At 38.9% G+C, this 21,351-nt stretch overlaps 1 protein-coding gene across 1 annotated transcript; it reads right to left on the bottom strand.

Annotated features, from left to right (window-relative positions):
* Nucleotides 1–3,685: 3,685 nt before the first annotated feature.
* On the bottom strand, nt 3,686–4,634 carry LOC123942276 (olfactory receptor 2J3-like). The gene is given in 2 exon segments (XM_046006126.1): nt 3,686–4,616; nt 4,618–4,634. Coding segments are annotated over 2 exon segments (948 nt in total).
* Between the last annotated feature and the right edge of the window lie 16,717 nt (nt 4,635–21,351).

Raw genomic sequence — 21,351 nt, 5'->3', positions numbered from 1 at the left:
AACAACAGTGTAAGAGGGTTCCTCTTCCTTCACATCCTCTCCCACACTTGTTGTTTACTGTCTTGTTAATTTTGGCTATTCTAACCGGTGTAGGGGGTATCTCAAAGTGTTTTTTTGATATATATATATATATATATATATTTTATTTGTTTTCAGCGTAACAGTATTCATTGTTTTTACACCGCACCCAGTGCTCCATGCAACAAGTGCCCTCCCTAATACACACCACCTGGTTCCCCAACCTCCCACCTCCTGCCCCCTCAAGACCCTCAGGTTGTTTTTCAGAATCCCAATGTGGTTTTGATTATTGTTGCAAAATTATAATTGGAATAGGATGGCTATGAATTTGAAATTTTTATTATTTATTATTATTTTTATTTGTTTTTTAATTTAAGTTTTTCAGTGTTCCAAGATTCATTGTTTATGCACCACACCCAGTGCTCCATGCAATACATGCCCTCCTTAATACCCACTACCAGGTTCACCCAACCCCCCAACCCCCTCTCCTCCAAAACCCTCAGTTTGTTTCTCAGAGTCCACGGTCTCTCATGGTTTGACTCCCCCACCCCGATTTCCCCCAGTTCACTTTTCCTTTTCTTCTCCTAATATCCCCCATGTTATTCCTTATGCTCCACAAGTAAGTGAAACCACACAATAATTGATTTTCTGTGCTTGACTTATTTCACTCAGCATAATCTCCTTCAGACCCAGCCATGTTAATACAAAAGTTGGGTATTCATCCTTTCTGAGTTTATTATTTTTTAAATCATTTATCATAACATAACCAGTGACCTTCAGTTACATATTCATCAAACAGATGCATGACATGTGACCCTGAGCCCAACAGAAGAACAGAGAATGAATGCACCTGCTGGAAATCAGAGCTGGTTTCTGTGATGACCTGGATGACATATCTGTGCTAGTAATCCTGTACTGCTGAGACACAACAGGGAGAAATAACTGGGCATGTGAATAGGGAATATTCTGCACAGGAGTGAGTATAAGATGAAGTGGGAAAAGACTGAAAGACACCTGTTTGGCTGAGTGGGAGAGATTTCCTGGGGACCAGCAGTAGCTGGGGTGTCAGTGTATTTGGGAATAGCTGGCAGTTGGGAGAAAGCCAGCTCCACTGCTTGCTCTTCAGTAAGGTTGCCTGTGGCCCAGATCCATGTGTGCTGTGTAAATGCCAATTTACTGAAAGTTGGTTAGAAGTTGAGAGTGGGGAGTGGGAGGATTCTAGGGATTCTAGTCTACCTTGGGTGTTAGTGACTCTAAAAGGGAGCTTCAGGGCAAAAAATCTGTTGTTAAAACCCTGTTTTTATCACATGCACGTCTAGCCAAGGCAAGTCATGTATCTTCTTCCCTGAAGTATCTTCATCTACAAAGAGAGAAAAAAAAAATACCTACCATCATGCCTGTGATCAAATTGCATAAGGTGCACATAAGTGGTTTGAAAAGTAGAAAACAATAATATCTGTGTTGTTGGAAAAAGCTTTGGTAACTGACCTTTCTTTTAGATCACAAATTAAATGGAATAGCATCCTAATGCAGCTGGAAATCAACATCACGTATGCCACAATTTTGGCATTCCAAAAACAAGAGTCTACACATGTACAAGAGTATATGTTTTGGAAGCACAAAAACAAAAAGAGAGAATGGGAATCTTAAACTTTCTCTCTTTTTTTTTTTTTAAAAGTTAGATGGTGAGAGACTATAGTACTACATAAGGTGTCTCAAACAGCAAGTTTTCCATAGAGCAAGATGTTTTGAAGAACCAAAATATGTTGCTTGCTTTTTTTTTAAGATTTTATTTATTTATTTGACAGAGAGAGATCACAGGTAGATAGAGAGGCAGGCAGAGAGAGAGGGAAGCAGGCTCCCTGCTGAGCAGAGAGCCCTTTGCGGGACTTGATCCCAGGACCTGAGATCATGACCTGAGCCGAAGGCAGCAGCTTAACCCACTGAGCCACCCAGGCGCCCCTGTTGCTTGTTTTTTTTTAAGTGTTTTTGTTTTGTGATGGTTCACTCTATGTGGTCCCAGTTATTTACTAAAAGCTCTCTTATATGCATGATTCTAGGTTCTTTGTTTCTTGGACAGTAGAATAGGGCAACTGAATCTGCACTGGATTGTTTATGTCTAGCTGGACATAAAGGAAATTCATAGATACACAAAGGAGAAGAGAAACGTCAACAGTGTCAGTGTAGTTTCAGTCACACAGGAAATGGAGGGGACATTTGGGGATGTGTTTTTCATATTAATAATTTTGGAAATGGCAATTTGAATCATCATATCTAAACTTTAAAGGCCTCAAAAACTGATTCTCCGATTACCACACAAAGCTCAGGTTGCCAAATATTTTACATTATAGAATTGTTCTTCACTTGCTATTTCACCCTACCTGCATACAGATGCCAGTTAAGTGTTATTTGGATAGCACACGTATTTCAGAGGGAGATGGTTGGCAATAATATAGGCAGCAAAACTACTTTTATTTAAAACAAACATTTCTTTATTTGGAAATATGTAAGTTGGTTCTCATTATGTATTTACTGACCTCAAACATTCAAATTAGATCAAGATTAAGAAGAAAAAAAGTAACATTTCCCATGCAGCTTTTATCACAAAATTATTCTGATATATTCTCAGGTAATTCTTTCAAACACTGATTGGCTTCATGCACTCATTTTCAGGGCCCAGAACTCTGTCTGCTTCATGTATTTTTGCTCCTCAGTCTACGCAGGTACCCCAAGCACTTACTTCTGTTCTTAAGGATTTTATTTTGTTTATTTGAGAGAGAGACAGAGAGCATGCACACAAGTGAGGGGAGGAGCAGAGGGAGAGAGGGGGGAGAATCTCAAACAGAGATTCCCTACTGAAGGCAGAGCCTGATGGGGCTCCATCTCAGGACCCTGAGATCATGAACTGAGCTGAAACCAAGAGTCAGACACTCAACTGACTGAGCCACCAGGTAGCCCACCAAGCACTTGCTTTTAATGATACCATGGCCTATAATGACTCTTAGATTATTGGCCATATCTCAAACCTGTATAAGTGATTTCTGCCTTTTATTTACTTTCCACTGCCTCAAGAAAGAGAAAAATACAAGATGCTTATGTTTGTTCATTATTTCAGGGACTTTCTTTCTATAATTTGTTCAATTTATTTTGTTACTATTGATAATGGGGTCTTAAAGAATACGGACCAAAATTGCTCTCTATATGAACTACTATTCAAAAAGGACTAACAGTGTGGTAGGAAAGATTGAAGGTATTTAACTACATCTTTTGCTAAACCAAAAATAGAAAATATTTAATGGCAAATTTGGCCTTGAAAGTGAGAAATTAAAAACCACAGTCTAGGTTTTTAAAATTAAGTATATCGTCTTCCTATTGGAATTTCATTTCTTAATGTTCAAGTAAGAAAAGGATACCTTTGTTTTATTTATTGTGCCACTAAAAATATTTAATATTGATGTTGAATCTTGATATTACATAGCTGTTTTCTCCGTTGGAGTGTAATTGGTATGTGGGCAAACTGTTTAATTCTTATTTTGGGGTAAGAGCTCTGTGGCCTTACAAAACACATGCTCCACTGGTGTGGACAGAGTGAGTAGGCAGGAGACTGGCTGATGGATGGACGCATATGAGCCCCCTGCTGAAGAGGGGCTCCACTGTCTCGTGAAGATCATGAGTTCATAGGCCTCTCCCAACCCAGTAGTCTCCTTACTGCCCCTCTTACATCTTTGTTTCTCAGAGTATAGATTAGAGGGTTGAGGCTAGGTGTAACTACAGTATAAAAGAGGGCAATGAACTTGCCTTGATCTTGAGACTTTCCTGATGGTGGCTGCAGGTATATGCAGATGACGGGAATGAAAAAGAGGGACACAACCATAAGATGGGCTCCACATGTCCTAAAAGCTCTCTGAAGTCCGGTGGTTGACTGCATCCTCAGCACAGCCCGGGCAATGGCACTATATGAGCTGAGAATGAGGATGAGTGGTATGAGAACAAAAATGGAGCTCGTGATCAGGAGAGTCAGCTCATTTGTATGGGTATCAGTACATGACAATTGCAGCAGTGCTGGAACTTCACAGAAGAAATGGTCCACTTTGTGATGTCCACATAAGGGCACCCAGAAGGTAAAGGAGGAATGAAGTGCTGAGTTGGTAAAGCCACAGACCCAAGAAGCCACAGCCAACAGGTGGCAGAAATGAGGATTCATGAGGACAGCATAATGCAAGGGTCTACAGACAGCTGCATAACGGTCATAGGACATCACCACCAGGAGGACACACTCTGTGGTTCCCAGTGCAAGGACAAAGTAAAGTTGAATCATGCATCCGGTGTAAGAGATGGTCTTTTCTGGGCCCCCGAGTTTGACCAGCAACTGAGGGATGGAGCTGGTGGTGTAGCAGAGATCCAGAAAAGAGAGGTTTGAGAGGAAGAAGTACATGGGTGTGTGGAGATGAGCATCCAGGTACGACACAATAATGATATACAGGTTGCCCACCAATGTCATTAAGTAGAATATCAAGATAACCACAAAGAGAACTACCTCGAGATGAGGACAGTTGGAAAAACCCCGTAGAACAAAGTAGCCTTCAGAACTTGAATTTTCTCCCCTCATCATTCATTTTTCTCTGTACCTGAAGGAAGAGTCATAAACTCAAAGGCTGCCCACTCATTGCCAATCTCCTACTCACAGACTCTGGAAAACCTATGACATTTCTAACTACTGCTCTTATGAGAATAGCATTTTTGTAGCTTTATTATTTTTTAATATATCCCTATTTATTTATTTATTTATTTATTTATTTATTTTCAGCGTAACAGTACTCATTGTTTTTGCACCACACCCAGTGCCCTCTCTATTACCCTCCACCTGGTTCCCCAACCTCCCACCTCCCGCCCCTTCAAAGCCCTCAGGTTGTTTTTCAGAGTCCATAGTCTCTCATGGTTCATCTCCCCATCCAGTTTCCCTCAACTCCCTCTCCTCTCCATCTCCCCATGTACTCCATGTTCTTTGTTATGCTCCACAAAGAAGTGAGACCATATGATACTTGACTCTTTCCGCTTGACTTATTTCACTCAGCATAATTTCTTCCAGTCCCGTCCATGTTGCTACAAAAGTTGGGTATTCATCCTTTCTGATGGAGGCATAATACTCCATCGTGTATATGAACCACATCTTCCATAGCTTTATTTTTATGTGTCATTCAGATATTTTTCTTGTTGTGGTTAAAATCAGTAACATTTCAAGAGAATGAGTTCTTTTCATGCATCCCTAAGTTAGTATTTGGGTAAATAAAAATTAAAGATCACATCCCACACAGCCAAAAGACAATTTTCATGACAAACAATCTTTTAGTTTTAAAAAAAGAAACGCTTTCGCTTTATTCTGCTTTTATGCATTTCAAGGTTACTTCCTGTTTTGTAGGACAGAGACAGGGACATCTGTAGTTTAAATAATCTTACATATAAATGGGGGTTTACCATGACATGAAAAATAACTCAGTAACAATTTTAAAATGTCAATGTTGGGTGAAAAAAATAAGCTTCAATTGCATTATAAGATGAACAATAATTCTTATTTATTTATGCTAATAGCTTATATCTAGACAGAAAATAGCATGCGACTGGAACTATAAGCAAGGGCACATATGTGTAACACACATCCAAAAATGAGTATTTACACTATGAGCTAAAATAAAGATATTAATCTTGATTGAAAAGTGAAATAGACTGGATGTTTCAGTAATAGAATGCTTTCAATCACAAATGAGACTAGAACTAACTTTGCATGACCAAAATGAAAACACAGAGTTGTAGGAAACTGAGGAGGGAGCAAGAGGAAAGGCAGTGGTGTTTGGAGCAGGACAGAGGGTAGGAACCAATGGTGGCGCTTGGGATTGAAAGGGTGTGAATCCCAGGCTGTGAGGCCTGGACAACTGCATGGAAAGATGGTTTCCACAAAATTTCATGTGCTTTAGAACAGCAGCTAAGACATTTGAACTCTGAGTCATAATTTATAATTATTCCACATTTTTAGGTTTTCTACAATTTCAATTGGTGCCTCTGAATAGAAAATTAATTGAGTTTTAATGGACAAAAATTGTGAGTATTGCATAAAATCCAATTAACAATTTATCTTGTGCTTGCTCTTTTGTAAAAAAAATGAAGGGCACATACTGGAGCACTAGGTGTGGTGCAAAAACAATGAACACTGTTACAGTGAAAATAAACAAAAAAATGAAGTTAAGCAACTCAAATGTACATTAATAATTTGGTTTTCAGTTGGCTTTTTTCTCTTGTGCATTACTAATTTTTCATAGAAAAGACAAACACTTTAATAAATATTTGCTGTTAAAAGATATAGCAGATCACACATACATGTTCCCAAACAATTTTCCCAGCCACATCTGCCCCTCACTCTCTGAGAGAAGATGGCAAAGACAAATTCAACAAGAACAGACCCACCCAGTCTTTTGAGGGACTTTTACTAACTCAAATATTGTATCCTTGAAAAAGATAAGGGATGTCTAATTGCTTGAGTTACAGCTAAAAGATAGGAACATTGAATGTGACCCAAGACCTTAAGACTAACTCTCAAAGATAACTATACACTATTTAATATCATTAATAAGGTAAATGTCAACCTCATGAGGGATGGTAGGGGGTTCCAAGGGATTTCTTTCTTATTTTCCTAAAATAAGGAGTAATAAAACACAAAATATTTTAACTCAGATGCCTCTGAGGCAGGCAAAGTTTCCTTCCCTTACAAAGTTGCCTGAATTCCTTACTGAATTAATTAAAAGAAAGTGGCAGTTATGTGTTGTTTCTTAACTGCTGTACCATCTGTTGTTCAACATTCTCCTAGAAGTAAAAAGCAGACACATGAAAAAATGTTCATCATCACTAGACATCAGGGAGATTCGAATTAAAACCACATTGAGATACCACCTGACACCAGTTAAAATGGCCAAAATTAGCAAGACAGGAAACAATGTGTGTTGGAGAGGATGTGGAGAATGGGAACCTACCCACACTGTTGGTGGAAATGCAAGTTGGTGCAGCCACTTTGGAGAACAGTGTGGAGATTCCTCAAGAAATTAAAAATAGAGCTTCCCCATGACCATGCAATTGCACTACTTGGTATTTATCACAAAGATACAGATGGAGTGAAAAGAAGAGCCATCTGTACCCCAATGTTTATTGCAGCAATGGCTATGGTCGCCAAACTGTGAAAAGAACCAAGATGCCCTTCAACAGACGAATGGATAAGGAAGATGTGGTCCATATACAGGATGGAGTATTATGCCTCCATCAGAAAGGATTAATACCCAACTTTTGTAGCAACATGGACGGGACTGGAAGAGATTATGCTGAGCGAAATAAGTCAAGCAGAGAGAGTCAATTATCATATGGTTTCACTTATTTGTGGAGCATATCAAAGAACATGGAGGACATGGGGAGATGGAGAGGAGAAGGGAGTTGAGGGAAATTGGAAGGGGAGATGAACCATGAGAGACTATGGACTCTGAAAAACAACCTGAGGGTTTTGAAGGTGAGGGGGTGGGAGGTCGGGGGATCCAAGTGGTGTATAATACGGAGGGCACGTATTGCATAGAGTGCTGGGTGTGGTGCAAAAACAATGAATACTGTTAGGCTGTAAAGAAATTTTTAAAAAGGGAGAGGAGATAAGGGGCAAAAAATACAGAATTCATAGTGAAAGAAGTTTGGAGATTAGTGGCTTGATTTCCTCTTAGTGGAGAAGGGAGAATGAAGACCCTATCAATGGTGCCTTTGAACTATGGAATAAAATCTCTCTCTCTTCCTTGAAGACAAACATTATAGGAAAAATGGATGGCTTAGCAGTCTTCTCACCCCAGCATCACTAAGAGACATTCTCTGAATTCCTGTCATATCTGTTCCTTTGAACTAAACTTGACTCGTAAACAGCACTCTCTCAACCTTTCCATATTGATTTTCCTGTATTTATCCACTCTCCCTACTGTTCTCTTCCTGGCCTATGCCTTACTGTGTACTTAGCAACACAAGCATTCAGGCTGCCATTCAATCTGAAAATATCAACCTGTCTTCCTGTATCATCTGTGCTAATGTTCAAAATCTATCCATGGGAAGCAGAGTCTAAAATCAACTGTGATTGTCCATATCACAGAAGAGAAAGCCTGGTCTTGTCTGAAAGATGTGCTTTGAAGAGAATGCAGGAATTATTTAGGGCATTTAAGGTATCAGGGGATGGAATTCTTATCCTAGAGCAAACAGAATCTTTGTGGACACAAAAAGAATAATGTGACTTTCATTCCTTGACTGGGACCGTGGGGAAGACAAATCTCAATATTGCAATTAATGCCCTTCAAGGAACTGTCCAGGAAGGACAGTATAATGTTCACAAGATAAAACTCATTGTATAATTATGTTCAGTTAAACAACATATAGTACATCATTAATTTTTGTTCAATGATTCATTAACTGTGTATAATACCCAGTTCTCATCACAGCACATGCCCTCCTTAATACCTATCACCAGGCTACCCTATACCACCAACCCCCTCCCTTCTGTAGCTCTCAGTTTGTTTCCCGGGGTCCATAGGGAGTTTTTCTCCCTCCCTGATTTCTTCCCTTTAGTTTCCCCTCCCTTCTGCTATGGTTCTATGTGTTATTACTAATTTCTGCATATGAATGAAACCATATGATAATTGTCTTTCTCTGACTGACTTATTTCACTCAGCAAAATGACATCCAGTTCCATCCATGTCAATGCAAATGGTAGGTATTCATCCTTTCTGATGACTGAGTAGTATTCCATTGTATATATGAACCACATCTTCTTTATCCATTCATCTGTTGAAGAACATTTCACATCCTTTCACAGTTTGGCTACTGTGGACATTGCTGCTATGAGCTTTGGTGAGCATGTGCCCCTTCTTTTCACTACATCTGTGTCTTTGGGTAACTACCTAATTGAACAATTGCTGAGTTGTAGGGTAGCTCTATTTTTAATGCCTTGAGGAACCTTCATATAGTTTTCCAGAGTGGCTGCACCAGGTTGCATTCTTACATAGTAGTGTAAGAGGGCTCCTCTTCCTCCACATCCTTGCCAACATTGGGTGTTTCCTATTTTTAAAATTTTTGCCATTCTGACTGGTGTGAGGTGGTATCTTATTGTGGTTTTTATTGGTATTTTCTTGATGGCTAGTGATGTTGGACATTTTTTCATGTGTCTGTTAGCCTTTTGAATATCTCCTTTGGAGAAGTGTCTGTTCATGTCTTCTGCCCATTTTTTGACTGGTTTATTTGTTTTTGGTGTGTTGAGTTTGTCAAAATAAACCTCTTCACAGAAATACCTTCAACTTGATGTTCCATTTGTACCAAGATGCCACAAAACTTATCACCAAATGACAGGGGGAAAGTTGCTTTGAGTTGTATTGTCAATGAAGGGAATTGGTTCTACAGAGTCACCTGATTTTACCACTCCGTCCCATCAGGGTAAAGTCCAAATTTACCAGACAACTTGTTAGAAGTAGGGGAGATTCTGGAGCACCTGGGTGGCTCAGTGGGTTAAGCCTCTGCCTTCAGCTCTGGTCATGATCTCAGGTTCCTGGGATCGAGCCCCACATTGGGCTCTCTGCTCAGCAGGGAGCCTTCTTCTCCCCCCCTCTCTCTGCCTGCCTCTCTCCCTACCTGTGATCTCTGTCTGTCAAATAAATAAATAAAATCTTAAAAAAAAGAATTAGGGGAGATTCTGAGGATCCTGGGTGGCTCAGTGGGTTAAGCCTCTGCCTTCGGCTCGGGTCATGATCCCAGGGTTCTGGGATTGAGCCCCGCAACCGGCTCTCTTCTCAGCGGGGAGCCTGCTTCTTCCTCTCTCTCTGCCTGCCTCTCTGCCTGCCTGTGATCTCTATCTATCAAATAAAAAAATCTTTAAAAAAACAAAGAAGTAGGGGAGATTCAGGAGTCATGAAACAGAACAGCTGGTACATATTAAAACTAAACTTTTCTTTATTAACCTAGTGGTCTTTGAGAGTCATCCTACACCATTTATGCCTTCCTGGTTGTCTTTTAAATTCAATTGTAAGTTTATGCCTACAAAATTTAGAGAACCTATTTAAGGAGTATTTAGTGCCCCAAATCCTCTCCTTCACTCATCTCTCTCATCTTCCCTCATCTTCCCTTATCTCCTTCCACAAGCATATCTGTTCTCACCCCAACAGGAGTCTGGTGTTTCATTCTATGGAAATGTCTCTGAACTACACATTGCTAGGGACATTCCTTAACTAAGCCCTAGCCCTAGCCCTAACTCTAACCCTTAACTCCTAATTCCTAACCCCTAATTCAAACACTAACATAAACTTAACCCTCTTCAGAGTCTCTGAGCTGCAGGATACCAGGCCCATACCATCACTCCGGGAGTAACAACAACCCTTACCATAAACCTGGTCCTAAACCTAAACCTAACCCTAGGTCTGAGAAAAAAAGACATATAATACTAATATATTACTTGGCCTTAAAAAAAAGAATGAAGTTTTTCCATTTGCAATGACATGGATGATGCTACAGAGTATAATGTTAAGTTAAATAAGTCAGTAAGAGAAACACAAACACTGCATGATTTAGTATATGTGTAGAATTTAAGAAATAAAACCAATGAGAACAAAGGATGGGGGGAGAGAGAGGCAAACCAAGATACAAACACTTAACTACAGAGAGCAAACGGGTGATTATCAAAGGGGATGTGGGGGGAGGTGAGTGGAAGGGATTACTTGTGATGAGCAATTCTGTTGTATGTAAGTGATGAATCACTATATTCTACACCTGAAACTAATACTACACTGTATGTTAACTAACTCTGGAATTTTGTGTGTGTGTGTGTGTGATTTACTATTTTATTTATTCTATTTATTTCTTATTTCTTTTCAGCATAATAGTATTCCTTGTTTTTGCACTACACCCAGTGATCCATGCATTACGTGCCCTCCCTATTACCCACCACCTGGTTCCACCAAATTCCTCCACCCCCCCACCCTCCTCAAAACCCTCTGGGTGTTTTTCAGAGTCCATACTCTCTCATGGTTCATTTCTCCTTCCAATTTCCCTCAACTCCCTTCTCCTCTCTATCTCCAAACTCCTCCGTGTTATTTGTTATGCTCCACAAATAAGTGAAACCATATGATACTTGACTCTCTCTGCTTGACTTAGTTCGCTCAGCATAATCTCCTCCAGTCCCGTCCATGTTGCTACAAAAGTTGGGTATTCATCCTTTCTGATGGAGGCATAATATTCCATCGTGTATATGGACCACATCTTCCTTATCCATTCGTGCATTGAAGGGCATCTTGGTTCTTTCCACAGTTTGGTGAACATGGCCATCCCTGCTAGAAACATTGGGGTACAGATGGCTCTTCTTTCACTCCATTTGTATCTTTGGGGTAAATACCCAGTAGTACAATTGCATGGTCATAGGGAAGCTCTATTTTTAATTTTTTGAGGAATCTCCACACTGTTCTCCAAAGTGCCTACACCAACTTGAATTCCCACCAACAGTGTAAGAGGGTTTCCCTTTCTCCACATCCTCTCCAACACACGCTGTATACTGTATTGCTCATTTTTGCCATTCTAACTGGTGTAAGGTGATATCTCAATGTGGTTTTAATTTCAATCTCCCTGATGGCTAGTGATGATGAGCATTTTTTCATGTGTCTCATAGCCATTTGTATGTCTTCATTGGAGAAGTGTCTGTTCATAACTTCTGCCCATTTTTGGATATGATTGTCTGTTTTGTGCGTGTTGAGTTTAAGGAGTTTTTTATAGATCCTGGATATCAACCTTTTGTCTGTACTGTCATTTGCAAATATCTTATCCCATTCCGTGGGTTGCCTCTTTGTTGTGTTGACTGTTTCCTTTGCTGTGCAGAAGCTTTTGATCTTGAGGAAGTCCCAAAAGTTCATTTTCGCTTTTGTTTTCTTGGCCTTTGGAGACATATCTTGAAAGAAGTTGCTGTGGCTGACATCGAAGAGGTTACTGCCTATGTTCTCCTCTAGGATTCTGATAGATTCCTGTCTAACGTTGCGGTCTTTTATCCATTTCGAGTTTATCTTTGTGTATGGTGTAAGAGAATGGTCGAGTTTCATTCTTCTACATATCGCTGTCCAGTTTTCACAGCACCATATATTGAAGAGACTGTCTTTTTTCCATTTTATATTTTTTCCTGTTTTGTCAAAGATTATTTGACCATAGAGTTGAGGGTCCATATCTAGGCTCTCCACTCTGTTCCACTGGTCTATGTGTCTGTTTTTATGCCAGTAGCATGCTCTCTTAGTGATCACAGCTTTGTAGTAAAGCTTGAAATCATGTAACGTGATGCCACCAGTTTTGTTTTTGTTTTTCAACATTTCCTTAGCAATTCGGGGTCTCTTCTGATTCCATACAAATTTTAGGATTATTTGCTCCAGCTCTTTGAAAAATATCGGTGGAATTTTGATCGGAATGGCATTAAAAGTATAGATTGCTCTAGGCAGTATAGACATTTTAACAATGTTTATTCTTCCAATCCAAGAGCATGGAACAGTCTTCCATCTTTTTGTGTCTTCTTCAATTTCTTCATGATTCTTCTGTAGTTCCTTGAGTACAGATCCTTTACCTCTTTGGATAGGTTTATTCCCAGGTATCTTATGGTTCTTGGTGCTATAGTAAATGGAATCGATTCTCTAATTTCCCTTTCTGTATTTTCATTGTTAGTGTTAAGAAAGCCACTGATTTCTGTACATTGACTTTGTATCCTGCCACGTTACTTAATTGCTGTACGAGTTCTAGTAGTTTGGGGGTGGAGCCTTTGTGGTTTTCCTTATAAAGAATCATTTCGTCTGCACAGAGAGATTGTTTGAATTCTTCATTGCCTATTTGGATACCTTTTATTTCTCTTTGTTGTCCTATTGCCATTGCTAGGACTTCTAATACTATGTTGAACAAGAGTGGTGAGAGTGGGCATCCTTGTCTTGTTCCTGATCTCAATGGGAAGGCTGCACGCTTTTTCCCATTGAGAATGATATTTGCTGTGGGTCTTTCATACATAGATTTCTTGAAGTTCAGGAATGATCCCTCTATCCCTATACTTTGAAGCGTTTTCATCAGGAACGGATGCTGGATTTTGTCAAATGCTTTTTCTGCATCAATTGAGAGGACCATGTGGTTCTTCTTTCTTCTCTTATTGATTTGTTCTATCACACTGATTGATTTGCGAATGTTGAACCAACCTTGCAACCCAGAGATGAATCCCACCTGGTCATGGTGATAATCTTTTTTTTTAAAATATTTTATTTATTTATTTGACAGAGAGAGATCACAAGTAGGCAGAGAGTGAGGCAGAGAGAGAGAGAGGGAAGCAGGCTCCCTGCTGAGCAGAGAGCCCGATGCGGGATTCGATCCCAGGACCCTGAGATCATGACCTGAGCCGAAGGCAGCGGCTTAACCCACTGAGCCACCCACGTGCCCCTGGATAATCTTTTTAATGTGCTGCTGTTTGCTAGGATCTTGTTGAGAATCTTAGCATTCATATTCATCAGTGATATTGGTGTGAAATTCTCCTTTTTGGTAAGGTCTTGAGTTCAGTAAGCCTGGTGGCCACCTATCACTTCTGATGGAAGGCAGCTATGCTCACCACTATACCACCAATGCTCACTTCTGCTGGGAATAGTTGTCCCACTGTTTGGCTTTTTAGAGGAAGCCCAGCCTAGAGTTTTTCCTCTACTCCCTCGATTCCCTTTGTAATAAATTAATTATCTACATTATGTCCAATTTTGTCTAAGATGTCTCTGTATTTATGTACTGAACTCTGAATAAAATTCATATTTTCTAACAGAAATAATTATGAGGACGTGATCCTCAGGAATAGAAATTCAGGGAGAGTGACATCAACATCATGGTGGCATAAGATACCCACAGGGACCTCCAGTTTTCTGTGTGCTCCTCACACTGCCAACAGCACCCTGTACATGGTCCTGGGGATCGTAGCAAGAGAAAGCTCCAGTGGATGGCTGGAGAACATGCTCCAAAAGCAGGCCAGGGTCTGCTTAGCAGTCAGAAATCACATACTTAAGCTGTGGCATCACTTTCAGGAAAACAAAGGGAGGCCATCAGCATACAGCCTGGTGCATGTTAGGTTCAAGATATGCAAGAGAAGAGAAGAGAAAAAGAGAAGAGAAGACACACAAGCTCAAGATGTGTGCTTGCATGGAGTGGGAGCATCAAGGTAAGGTCCTGGAACACCTCAGAATCTCTAGTAGGGCTGGTGAAAGTGACTTCTCACATGAAGGCATTTATTACAAATTGGAGGAGGTGACTGCTACTTCAAAAGCAAAGAAAGTTAGAAATTTCTGCAAAGAAGACATCCAGATGGCCAACAGACACATGAAAAAGTGCTCCACGTCACTCGGCATCAGAGAAATACAAATCAAAACCACAATGAGATATCACCTCACACCAGTCAGAATGGCTAAAATTAACAAGTCAGGAAATGACAGATGCTGGAGAGGATGTGGAGAAAGGGGAACCCTCCTCTACTGTTGGTGGGAATGCAAGCTGGTGCAACCACTCTGGAAAACAGCATGGAGGTTCCTCAAAATGTTGAAAATAGAACTACCCTATGACCCAGCAATTGCACTACTGGGTATTTACCCTAAAGATACAAATGCAGTGATCCGAAGGGGCACGTGTACCCGAATGTTTATAGCAGCAATGTCTACAATAGCCAAACTATGGAAAGAACCTAGATGTCCATCAACAGATGAATGGATAAAGAAGAGGTGGTATATATAGACAATGGAATACTATGTAGCCATCAAAAAAATGAAATCTTGCCATTTGCGACGACGTGGATGGAACTAGAGCGTATCATGCTTAGTGAAATAAGTCAATCGGAGAAAGACAACTATCATATGATCTCCCTGATATGAGGACATGGAGAAGCAACATGGGGGGTTAGGGGGGTAGGAGAAGAATAAATGAAACAAGATAGGATTGGGAGGGAGACAAACCATAAATGACTCTTAATCTCACAAAACAAACTGGGGGTTGCTGGGGGGAAGTGGGATTGGGAGAGGGGGATGGGGCTATGGACATTGGGGAGGGTAAGTGCTATCGTGAGTGCTGTGAAGTGTGTAAACCTGGCGATTCACAGACCTGTACCCCTGGGGATAAAAATACATTATGTGTTTATTAAAAAAAAAATTTGGAAGGGGAGGCGAACCATAAGAGACTATGGACTCTGAAACAACCTGAGGGTTTTGAAGGGTCAGGGGTGGGAGGTTGGGGGAACAGGTGGTGGGTAATGGGGAGGGCACGTTTTGCATGGAGCACTGGGTGTTGTGCAAAAAGAATGAATACTGTTACACTGAAAAAATAAATAAAATGGAAAAAAGAAAAAAAAAAGCAAAGAAAGTAACACAAAAAAAACTTCAAAGAAGATGAAAATCCAAGGAGAAATGATATTGCCAAAAAGTCACAGCATTCTTCCAGTAATGGAACCCACAGAAATGGAGATCCACAATTTACCTTTAAAGAATTCAAGGGGTGGCTGGGTAGCTCAGTCAGTTAAGCATCTGCCTTTGAGTCAGGTCATGATCCCAGGGTCCTAGGACTGAGGCCCACACAGGGCTCCTATTTCTCCCTCTCCCTCTGCCTGCCACTCCCCTCACTTGTGCTCTGTCAAATAAATAAAATCTTATAAAAGAGAATTAATGTAACACATATTGCAGGAACACTGGGTGTTATAAATAAACAATGAATCTTGGAACACTACATCAAAAACTAATGATGTATTGTATAGTGATTAACATAACACAATAAAAAAGAGAATTCAAAGTACATATTTCAAGGAAATTAAAGATGCTATAAGAAAACACAGAAAAACAAGTCAACAGAATCAGGAGGACAATACATGAACAAAATAAGATTAGCAACCATATATATCTTTCTAAGAACCACACAGAAATTCTGGAGCTGTAGAAAAACCATAAATGAAATAAGATATGCAATAGATAATTTTAGTATCAGATAGACCAAAGAGAAGAAAGAATCTGTGATTAGAAGGTAAGAAATTTGAAATTACCAAGTTAGAGAAGGATAAAGAAAAAAAGAACTAAAAAACAGTGAAGAATGCCAATGATCTCTGTGATGCCATTGAAAGAAGCAATGTACAGATTAATGCAGTTCCACAAAGACAGGAGAGGGAGGAGGGAGCAGAAAGGTAAATTTATAAAGATCTATGTATTTGTTTATGTATTTATTTTAGAGAGAGAGAAAGAGAAAGACATCACGAGCAGGGGAAGGAGAAAGGGAGAGGGAAAAGCAGACTCCATGTTGTGTGCAAAGCCCTATGCAGAGCTTGATCCCACAACCTTGAGATCATGACCTTATTTGAAATCAAGAGATGGATGCCTAAACAGCTGAGCCACCCAGGTGCCCTCAGAATGCTTATTTAAAAAAAAATAGCTGAGACATTCCTAAACCTGGAGAGAGATTTAAACATGCACAATTGTCAGATGAATAGGCCCCCCCAAAATTTCAATCCAAAATTTTTTCCAAAACACATTATAATAAAACTGTCAAAAATCAACAAGGACAAATAGAGAATCCTAAAAGCAACAAGAGAAAATAAAAGATGGTAACCTACAACAGAACCCCCATTGTGCTATCAGCAGTTTTCTCAGCAAGAAGCCTATCATTTAGGAGAGAACAGGGTAATATATTCAGTGTACTGAAAGAAAAAAAATACTCACAAAGAATTCTCTATCCACCATAGTTATCCTTCAGAAGTAATGGAGAAATAAAGACTTCTAGGCAAATAAAAGCTATGGGAAGTTATCGCCACTAGCCCTGCCTTCAAGAAATGCTGAAAGTTCTTCAGACTGAAGTAAAACAATACTATTTTCTCACATGAAAACATGTGAAAATATGTAGTACCCTGGAAAATGTCCTTATACATACTAAAATTCAGAATACACTAACAATTTAATACAATGGGGTGTTATTAACTACTTAACTATAGTATAAAGACTAAAGAGTAAGAGTCTTAAAATAACTATAGCTACTATAACTTGTTAATAAACAATATAAAAAGAAATAATTTGTGGCAGTAGAAACATAAAAGGGAAGGGAAAGTGTAAAGGTCTTTTTGCAACTGAAGTTGTTATCAACATAAAATAGAATAGATTATATATATGTTGATCTTATAAGCTGCCTGGTACCTGTGAATTAAAACCTCAATTGGGTTTTCAATAGAAAAAGAGAAGGTAATTAAAGCATATCACTCTGGAAAGTCATCAACTCAACAAGAAAGGCAACAAGAGAGGAAGAAAGGAACAAGGTAAATGCAAAAAACATGGAAAGTAATTAATGAGATGACATTAGTAAGATATTTCTCATCAATAATTACTTTAAATATAAATGGATTAAATTCTCCAATCCAAAGATATAGAATGGCTGAATGGATTAAAAGACAAACAAAAAACACAAGACACAGCTATATGCTTCCACAAGAGATTCAATTCAACTTTAAGAGCACACAGAGACTTGTACTGAGAAGATGGAAAAATATATTTCAAGCAAAAGATAACCAAAAGAAAGCAGGGTATATAATCGGAACAAAACAAAACAGGCCTGAGGTGTCTGGGTAGATCAGACAGTTAAGCATCTGCCTTAGGCTCAGGTCATGATCTTGGGGTCTTGGAATCCAGCCCTATGTTAGGTTCTTTGCTTAGGGGGGAGTCTGCTTCTCCCTCTTCCTCTGCCCCCCACCCCATTTGTGTTCTCTCTCTCTTTATCAAATGAATATATTTTTTAAAAAAGAAAAAAAAACAGGCTTTAAGCTAAAAAATTGTCAAAAAAGACAAAGTAAGTCAGTATATAATGATAAAGAATTAATTTGTCAGAAAGATACAGAAACTGTAAATATGCATACAACATCAGAACAATTGAAAATATAAAGCATATACAAATATAACTAAGAGAAGAAATTAAACAGCAATACAGTAGGAGCTGGGAAATTTAATTTCCCACTCTCAGCAACAATTAGTTCATGAAACAGAGAATCAGTAAGGAAACCGAAGATTTTAACACCACAGTGGACCAAGGATCCTAACAGAGATACACAGAACATTCCACCCAACAGCAACAGAATCTTCATTCTTCTCAAGTGGATATAGGATATTTTCTAGGACAGGTCATATGGTAGGACACAAAACAAGTCTCAACAAATTCAAGAAGATACAAATTATCTCAACTATATTTACTGACCACAGTGGTGTAAAAAATAGAAATAATTAAAAGTAAGAAAGCTGGAAAACTCAAAAAGACATGGAAATAAAACAATGCACTGCTGGATCAGGAGGATCCACTGGATTAAGAGGAAACAAAGGGGAAATAAAAACTATCATGACACACAAAAAATGGATATGCACATACCAAACTTTATGTATCAAAAGAACTTTTTTTAAAGTTCTTAGGAATAAATGTATACATAAAGAAAAATCCTCAATAAGAAACCCAACTTTATACCTCAAGGACCTAGAAGAAGAAGAACAAATTAAGCCCAGAGATAGCATAAGGAGGAAAGAATAAAAATTGGAGTGAATAAATGAAATAGAGAACAGGAAACAGTAGAAGAGATAAACAAAACTATAAGTTGGTTCTCTGAAAAGACAAATAAAATTGACAGCCCATTAGCTATATTACCCAAAAAGGGGTGGGGGGGAGAGAGAAGGAGAGAGAGAGACAAAGAGAGGATCCAAATAAAGAAGACAATAAATGAAAAGGAGTCATTCATCTGATGTTACAAAAATGTAAATTCATAGAGACTACTATGAACAATTATATGCCAACCAATGGGACACCTAGAAACATACAATCTACCAAAACTGATTTATGAAGAAATAGAAAATCTGAATGGAGAAATAACATGACTGGAATTACTAGTTAAAGCAACCAGACAATAAATAAATAAATGAGTAAATAAAGGCATCCAAATCAGACAGGAAGAAGTAAAATTACCTCTGTTTCCAGATGACATCATCATGTATACAGAAAATCCTACAGATTCTACCAAAACTTGCACTGGAACTCATAAACAAATGCAGTGAAGTTGCAGAATACAAAATCAATACGCAAATATCAGTGGTATTTCTATACACAGTGAATGATCTGGAAAGAAAGAAAATAATCCCTTATACAATAGCTTTAAAACAATAAAATGTTTCCAATTAAATTTAACTGAGGAGGCAAATGATTTGCACACTAAAAACTCAAAGACACTTATGAAAGAAATTGAAGAAGACACAAATGAATGGAAAGATATGTCTTGCTCATGGATCAGAAAAGTAATATTGTTAAATTTTCCACAATACCCAAGGCCATCTATAGATTCAATGCAATCCCTATCATAGTTTCAATGACATATTTCATAGAAACAGAAAAAATCCAAAAATTTGTATGAAACCTCAAAAGACCATGAGTAGCCAAAGCTAGAAACATCACATTTCCTGATTTCCAACTGTATCATAATGTTATATGGTTTGGATTACTAACCCAAGCAAATCAGAATGTGTGTTGACTTATCCTGTACCACTAATTAAAAAAAAATAAAAAGGCAAATTTGGTAGGCTTCTGATAAATTTCTCACTTGAGTATGAAGCCCAAGCTCATTTTTAGATAATCCATGAGGCTGTCAGTATTGAACAGTGTGGGAGGGGGGAATGGAGCAAGAGAAGGCTCTGCAATAGGTAAAGGCTGTAGTTCAGGGAGAACCAGAGAACCACAACATGAAAGTTATGGCTTGGGAGGCCGTGTTATCCTGGTTTATGAATAATTTTCCAATAATGTTCACCTTTACTCCCAAAATGTCCTAATGTAGCTAATAATTTATATGATCACCCTGATTGTGCCCTAGAAGATACAAGGCCCATGAAGCATCTGTAAGAAGACAAGAGTGTTGTGTGGAGGATCATCAAGCTCCAGTGGGGAAATATAAGTTCAAGTTTGCAACCATTCTCTACATGAAAAGGGGCTTCTAGCTTGCTGTTGATATCTGGTCAGAGTGAGAAGCTGATTCTAGACCACAAAGTAACTAATAACTCGAGCTGTCTATCATGAAATGAGTATTATCTCGTCTACCAAAACCATAACATTGGACATGCTATGTGACATTCCATGTTTAAATATAGATGTCATCCTCAGGTCCAGGCCAGGACACAAGACAACATGTAATCCATTTGGGGAAGAGGTTCCATCCCACTTTTAGGCACAAGTTAAATGCATGTGCCAGGCTCAGTATCCTGCGGTGTCTTACAGATTTACTGCATCTCCCTCAACCCTCACACACAAGCTTGGGAGATATTCCCTGTAGTGGGAGAAGTTCTTTTTTTTAATGTAGTTACTATCAAAGCAAAATTTAATTATAGTAATTATAAAAAGCCACAACAAAACTTAAAAATAAAAAAAATTCCATGCCTTGTTTGTATTTTTATGAGCGCTGGAGTATATAAGTACCCTCCATAATAAAAGCACAAAATGAGGCTGTGTTTTAAAAAGCAGGGCTTCTAATCTGCATTTTCTTGAGGATGTCATCCTGGTCAAAAATGAGAACTGGGTATGGTGCATAAACAATGAATTCTGGAACACTGAAAAGAAATAAAAAATAATAAAAATAAAAAACAAATAAATAAAAATAAAAAATAATAACAATTAAAAAAAACAAATAATAAATAAATAAATAATAAACCAAATACACTGTTGGTGGGAATGTAAGTCGGTGCAGCCACTTTGGAGAACAGTGTGGAGATTCCCTAAAAATTAAAAATAGAACTTCCCTATGACCCTGCAATTACACTACTGGGCATTTACCCCAAAGATACAGATGTAGTGAAAAGAAGGGCCATCTGTACCCCAATGTTTATAGCAGCAATGGCCACAGTCGCCAAACTGTGGAAAGAACCAAGATGCCCTTTAATGGACAAATGGATAAGGAAGATGTGGTCTGTATACAATATGGAATATTATGCCTCCATCAGAAAGGATGAATACCCAACTTTTGTAGCAACATGGACAGGACAGAGATTATGCTGAGTGAAATAAGTCAAGCAGAGAAAGTCAAATATCATATGGTTTCACTTATTTGTGGAGCATAACAAATAACACGGAGGATGTAGGGAGATGGAGAGGAGAAGGGAGTTGAGGGAAGTTGCAAGGGGAGATGAACCATGAGAGACTATGGACTCTGAAAAACAACCTGAGGGTTTTGAAGGGGCAGGGGATGTGAGGTTGGGGCAACCAGATGGTGGG

The sequence above is a fragment of the Meles meles genome, chromosome 5 (genome assembly GCF_922984935.1).
Source record: "Meles meles chromosome 5, mMelMel3.1 paternal haplotype, whole genome shotgun sequence".
NCBI classification, from domain to species: Eukaryota; Metazoa; Chordata; class Mammalia; order Carnivora; family Mustelidae; genus Meles; species Meles meles.
This window is presented reverse-complemented; position numbering and strand designations above follow the sequence as displayed.